The sequence below is a fragment of the Vanellus vanellus genome (genome assembly GCF_965231255.1).
Source record: "Vanellus vanellus genome assembly, chromosome: 1".
NCBI lineage: Eukaryota > Metazoa > Chordata > Aves > Charadriiformes > Charadriidae > Vanellus > Vanellus vanellus.
This window is the reverse complement of record NC_138905.1, coordinates 2261667-2268654: the sequence shown is the minus strand read 5'-3', so window position 1 is coordinate 2268654 and position 6988 is coordinate 2261667. Positions and strand designations below refer to the sequence as shown.

The 6988-nt window shown below is 42.4% G+C and overlaps 1 protein-coding gene across 1 annotated transcript in view; it reads left to right on the top strand.

The window, feature by feature from the left end:
- Window positions 1–569: 569 nt before the first annotated feature.
- The window catches only part of LRGUK (leucine rich repeats and guanylate kinase domain containing), a gene marked incomplete at both ends in the record, with an annotated part of 54449 nt that continues 48030 nt past the window's right edge, over window positions 570–6988 (top strand). Inside the window, 5 exons of the mRNA XM_082491463.1 lie at window positions 570–794; window positions 1934–2041; window positions 2710–2791; window positions 3826–3926; window positions 4957–5038. Coding sequence (XP_082347589.1) covers window positions 570–794; window positions 1934–2041; window positions 2710–2791; window positions 3826–3926; window positions 4957–5038 — 598 coding nt within the window. The remainder of the gene's footprint in view (window positions 795–1933; window positions 2042–2709; window positions 2792–3825; window positions 3927–4956; window positions 5039–6988) is intronic.

The window sequence follows — 6988 nt, the reverse complement described above, 5'->3', positions numbered from 1 at the left end:
TGGTGCCACTGGTCAAAGCCGCCATCTTGCACAAAGCCCACCTTGGCCTGGGGCCTTGCGGCAGGGTAATGGTGCCCTGGAGATTATTTATCTGTCAGTTCCCGCCTTTGCATCCTGATCTGGAACACACAGACCGAGGCGAACACACTCTTCCCTCTGCAGTGGAGGAGTGGGGAAAGAGGGGAAAAGACGAGGGGCCGTGTGAGGGGGGGGGAAGCGGTCCCTTAAGCCTCAGCGAGGCGGGTGGCACCCCATGAGGAGGCTGCCTGTCAGGCGGACTACAACTCCCAGCATGCTCTGCGGCGTGCCGCCCCTGCGAGCGGGCCCGGAGCGGAGAACTACAACTCCCATCCTGCATCGCTTCGCCTGCCGCTTTTCTATTGGCTGACGTGGAGGGCTGGCGCGAATCCCCTTTCCCGCGGGGGGAGTGGCGCTTCTCCCGTCTCCATGACAACAGGAGAAGCAAACAAGATGGCGGCGGCCCGTTCGGAGGGGTGACGGGGTGGTGCGCGAGTGCCAAGCACTTATAGCGCAGCTCCCTCCGTCTTCCTCGCTTCTTATTACACCTCATGGCGGGGAGCGAGGAGAAGGGGGGAGAGGGTGACCTCGCTAAGCTGTTTCCCCCTTCTCATGGCCCCCCGCAGCACCTCTCCCAGGGGATCCCCGGGGAGCTGTCCCAGGACAGGCCCAGCCTGCGGCAGCCACAGCTCGGCCTGCCTCACCAAGAGGACAAGCAGGAGGAGGAGGAGGAGGAGGAGGATGCTGGAGAGGAAGAGGAGGCACAGCTCACCGAGGTTCAGCTCAGTGCCCCCCAGCTATGTGGGGAGGGGTCTGCTTGCGAGGGAAGAGCCCTTTTACCCCCTCATCACTCACCGTAGTGGTGGGGGAAAGAAGAGGGAGATGATGGGGGCACCAGGTAGTGTTTTCTCTTTTCCCCAAAGAGGGGATAGGCTGGTATGGTCTGATTCCCCTCACTTCCCACTTCTGCCTTGTTTTAGGGTCCCTTCCATCCCCGTGGTGTCCAGGATTGCCCCTCTCTCACCTTGCTATGTAAAGACTAAGAATAAGTTGGCATATAGGTGGCCAAATTGAACCCATTTCCTGTTTATATGCCCAACCCTGAGATTCAATAACCCCCCTGGACACAAGTGAATTTTTCCTCTCTGCTCTGCTGGGCTCTAAAGTGTTCACTGCGACAGCATTATCACCTCATATTTTTACCTAGTGGAAATGCATCTGTAGTCTTCATTGCTATAACACGAAGGTGCTATAATTTAGATGATTACCACTTGAAACATTATTTATCTTGGTCCCTAGATTATCAATTGTTGTGTGACTTCTCCAAGCTCATAGGAATTTCACAAGCCATTGGCTTATTTTCTCATTAAACCTACGCAGTGGTTCATTAGTGCCATCTGTCAAGTACCCTCTTTGGCAAAGATTGTTCTCTGAAGAGTAGTGCTAGCTGCTCATGCTGAACAAATTTAAAGGGCTTCCAATAATGTGCATATTGGGGTACAACGCTGGGGTTATGTTAGTGTTGATTTGCTGAGATGTTAACATTCATAATCAATGTGAGTTTCATGGCTCAACATCTCTGGAAACAGGTCCTGTTTAGAGCTGCGCATTTAAACCATAAGGTAAAAAAAAATTAGTCCCCCAAAAATGTTGAAGCTTTTAAAATGTATAGAGCTAGTATGTGACACGTTTCTATTTATCTGTTTCAAGGGCTGTATTCATCATTTTTCCTAATGTGTAGTGCCTTAGTAGGGTGATGGAGCACTGAAAGCAGCGTTTGATTGAAAACTATTAAACTCTGTTCCAGGTTGCATCCCAAGCAGCCCCCAGATTCTACCGAGTGTGGAATTTTGTTTCATAAATCTCCCCTTAATCCATTCCTCTCCCTGTCCCCCCCCTTCCTGGTATTTTATAGGGTCAGTTTGATGGAGTGTTGGATGAAGACACTGTGGCTGAGGGACTCCACAAACTGGGGCGCTCAGCCCCTGGGACTGAATATGTTTATCTTAATCTGTCGCTTTCAGTAAGTATAAGCAAAGAACATCATTATAAAGTGCTTCTCTGCTCAAAGGTTTCCTCTTTTTAACAGTAAATAGCTGGTCTACTAAAAAAATTTCAAGAGGCAGATTTTTGTCTCTCCCTGTCAATGCCATTTCACGTACATGGGACTTTTGACAAGACACAGCACGGATCCTGCTGACAACTGCCATATCGGTATTGTTTTTTTTTTTTCACTTAGTAGCAACAGCAGTAAGATTTTTCTTTACCCAGTCTTCAGGTGTGAAAATGTGTTTTCCTGCTTCAGCCAGCTGGAGAAAAAATAGAGGAACATGCTAAAGACCTGAGAATGCTGCATTAATTGTCCCTTCAGAAAGTTAAATGCTTGTGTCTTTTTAAAGATTACTTGCTGCCCCTCCCTCTTCTATGCAGCCTTGTTTTTCTGACATTTTTCCTAGCTTCAGCTATCTCTCCTAGTTGTGTTTTCAAGTCTTCTTTTGACATTTTCTCCATTCATGGCTGGTCTGCAGGTCTGACATCACTTTCTGAATATGTCATCCTGTTCTGACACATCTGGCTGGAGGGACCTTTGGGCACCTCTTCAATATCTCCCACTCCTGTGTATCTCTTGGGAAACTGGGTGTTATACCTAGTTATTAAAGTTATTAAAGTCTCTTTGCTTTATTTTTCCAGGGTCGTGAGTTAAGTGACATTAACATTCTCTCCAGATATGTTCACCTACAGAAGCTGGAACTTTCATATAATAAAATTAATGGTATGTAGTAAATACACTAGTAAATTCTTGGGTTGTGAAATCATTTAAGATGAGAAATGCACTGTACCATGCAGCTTTAATATCACAAAGCCTGGTCCATGTTTTATTGGTGTAACTACACCAGCTCTACAGAATGAGACGATGGCTAGATCTTCCTGAGAATGATGTATGGACCATTCAGACAGCTGCACCAGCATATGCCTATCAGTGGGAACATGGAGATTATTGTCCAGTTTATTATCCAAAGATAAAATGAAAGCAAGCATGTCAATACAAGGTTAAGGTTGAGATTTTTACATGTGTAGATGTCACAATATTTAAAGTTACGTCTGGTACAACTTTCCCAGCGTTGGGTTTTCCTTTGTCAAGGTTTCCCATTGGTAACAAAATGAAAAAAAGTATATCCTGAGTTTAGAAAGGTAACAAATGGAGACTGGGGTAAACTCCACCATCTTCTACCCCCTCCCTCTCCCTCCTACTCCCCAACTAATTTTTTAATTTAACATCAAAAGGAATAAGCTGTGGTGGGCAACCTATTCCATTATTTCTCTCATATTCATGTCACTGGAGGTGCCGGAGCCCAGTAATAGCAGCATTTTTGTAATGCAGCACTGCTCCGTGCTTATTTTGCTAATAGTTTGTGTGTGAAGGCTAGGTCTGAACAGAGCAGGGACTTTTCCATAGCAACTAGTCTTCAGTAGTAACCTAAATACTTTTCTCCACTAATTAATAAGTTAAGACAGAGGTAGTCTCTGTCTTAATAAAACTATATTCTGGCTTATAGATAAATCAGTTTACATAACGGAAATTTAATGTAGAGCTTGAATATTCTTTGTGGTTTAGAAACCATCCTTTTTTTCTAATAGGAGGTGTTAATGTAGCTGACTTCTGCATTTCAGACATCACTTTCTGAATGTGTAACTACAAATTGATTCTTGATTGCTGTTGGACGTAATTATTACATCTTGACATGATGATCTCTGCATTTATCTATGCATTCATGTACAGGATTTAACATTTTGTTTTGTTATTAGATCTTTCTTGTGTCAGTCACATGCCTTACTTACTAGAACTGAATGCTTCCAACAATGAATTGACTACATATTTTGTTTTTAAACCACCTAAAAATCTCAAGGTAAGTTGCAAAAAATGCATTTTATAGGTTTAAATTCAAAACGGTTTTCTAAGTCTAACTTAGACATTGTATTTGGACATGTGCAAAAGCAAATTTTTGTGCTTTCCTTAGTATTCTTTCTTATATCTTTTGACATTTTAATAGCTTTTCCGAATGTTTCAGTATTTTACACTGCACGTTTCAGTCTTTTATTTTCTCTCACACTCTGAACCCTGCCATGCCACGGGAAAGTGTATTGTACAGCTAACTGTTCTAGCCAGAGGTAAATAGAATCATAGAATGGTTTAGGTTGGAAAGGACCTTGAAGATCATCGAGTTCCAAGCCCCCTGCCATGGGCAGGAACACCTCCCACTAGACCAGGTTGCCCAAGGCCACGTCCAGCCTGGCCTTGAACACCTCCAGGGATGGGGCCTCAACAACCTCTCTGGGCAACCTGTGCCAGTGCCTCACCACCCTCACAGTGAAAAACTTCTTCCTAATGTTCAATCTGAACCTGCCCTCTTCCAGTTTAAAGCCATTCCCCCTCATCCTATCGCTACATGCCCTAGTAAAATAATACAGCCAGGCTTTTTTCCTGGCTTGACGAATTCATCACACCTTTAGTGGGATCAGTTCTTGCCTTTCAAATTGACTGGTGCAGTCATTATCGTGAAACAAGTACTTAAAGCGTAGCTCTGTGCTAGTCTTCCCTTTGATGTTGTTTTCTTGTTGTCCACTTTGGGTTATAAAAAGCAGGAGGTTGTTTTGAAATACAACCTTTATGTATTTCTCTGTCTTCTCTGTTAGTTTTTTTGATATGTATGCACAATGACAGGACCATTAATGATAATGTTGTTGGAAGAGTGTATAGTTTTGGAAGTTCCCAAAATGTGAATTCTATCTGTGCCTTTCTGTTTGTGTCTCAATATTAATGATCTTACTTCTTCCACACCCTTGATTGCAAGTTTAATGTAACAGTCCTTTAGTTTCACAGTACAGCTGTAAATGCTGAGGAAAAAACCCTAACTTTCTGTTTCCTTTTTTCTTTAGGAAGTAGATTTTTCATACAATCATATACCTAAAATGCAAGATTTGTCAGCCTACCTGTCACTTACTAAACTCTTGCTGGATTGTATCCTTTATGGAAACCTGAATGAGAGAAAAGTTTGTTTGCTTTCTGAACAGCTGTTTGCTTCAAATAGATACCTGTTTTCTTTGTATTTTTCCTTCATGTCAGTTTTGTCTTTAGAAGCAAGATTAAGCAGTATAATTCTGGTGGTGAAACTGATCTTAATTTACTTAAGCATGCCTGGTGTTAAAGGTGTTTGTGTATACATGTAAGGTATTAGCCTGCTAGAGGGACACAAAACCCCCTCGTTTGCATCATGTAAAACTGAAAAACTGATGTGTCACACTGTCTTTGCCTGGCAGAGGTAATAAATAATCCCAGTATTTTTATATAAGAAAGGTTAATAGGAAATTAGTTTGGAACACTAAGATCCCTTAAATGAAAAAGATGCATGTTGTTTAATTTTAGACATAGCTAATTATGCAGGGACTGTAGAGGCTCTGTGGAGGACAAGGCCGCTTAATGACAATGAAGAGAATGTTTCGGGGAGAGAAACGTCCCTAGAGTATGCTGAGGGAAGTACACAGAGCAAAGGTGTTCTCCCCACCTTCCACGCTCTCACTGTGCTACCCACTTTGTGGGATTAGAAACACTGTTCTGGCAGAAATCAGTTAAACGTGAACCGGCAGATTACGTTTCTTAATTGCTTACTTCTCCAAGGCTGTCCATACAACTCTTAGTCTCCCTAAAGATTCTCCTATGCTTTTCTGAGAGGTCTTCTGTAGTTTCATGTTGATGTGCTGCCTTACTTACAGTTGCTTCCTGAGTGCTTGTGAACGTTTCCTCTTTGCCTCATAAATGCATCTTGATTTTTTGCTCTCTGAAAAGGAGAAGACAGCAGGCTGTTGCAGTTTTTTCTCTGTCTCTTGTTCTCAAAGTAGCCCATTACCAAACGATATTAATACAATGCCTTTTTCATGTAGGAGCAGATAAAGCATTTGCAGGGCGTCCAGGTTACATTATTCACACGTTTTACAAGGTGTGCAGGTGACACGATTCTTGTCAGAAAATGGCATTGAGACACCATCCCTTTGCAATTCTAATTTTCCATTGCAGAGCTAAAACCATACAGCAAAATGAAAAGGAAAAAAAAAAAGATCAGAGATTTGTATTGCGGATCTGAATCAGTATTTTTTCATTTGGTTTCAATGCAGCAGCGTGCTGTCTTCAGTTTCTTCATTTGTCAATGAAGATGCCATTGAATTGGGGAGAAAAACGGTTTCATGCATACAGTTGCAACGGGCCTCTCTGAAATAGAGGAAAGTGAGTGCAGAATTTAGAAGTCTAGAATTTAGAATAGCAAAGTGGCACTGTTCCTAACCCATGTCAAGCACTCCTCACCGAAGACATGGCAGACGAAACAAGCTGTTCTTTGTAATCGTAAATGAAAATACTATATTAAATATCAGGCAGTAGCAGAAATGTTTGGCATGCATTTCTCGTTGACAGTAACTAAGCATTTCTTACCATATTTAAGTGAATTATGATACAGAATGGTAAGGTCATTGTAACTTCTTTCTGACAGGTGCACACACAAGCACACCTGACAGGTTTATAAATGAGTTTTCAAGGAGGAAACTGCCCAAACCAGAAAGGGAGACAGCTTGGGCAATAATACCTGACAAAACATTATAGTGACTCATTAAAGGACTAAAACTGATTGTATTAGTTTTTTAGTGCTGAGCAATTTGCTGCCTCGTATTGATGCTTATGGCTTAAACTATATTTTTTCCTTGCCAAAACTTTTCCTCCTCAGTTGAAAGAGAAGCAGTTCTATTTTGTATGCAAATCAATTAATATCTGTCAAATATCAGTGCATGTGGATGGTTTTGGTTTCTTTTCTACAATGACAGGGACAGCCTACTGTGAGGTCCACCGAAAAGATAAATCTGTGCTTAATAGCTCATTTCTCCTCCTCTCCTTCACCATCTTGGCCTGCGAGTGTAGAACTGA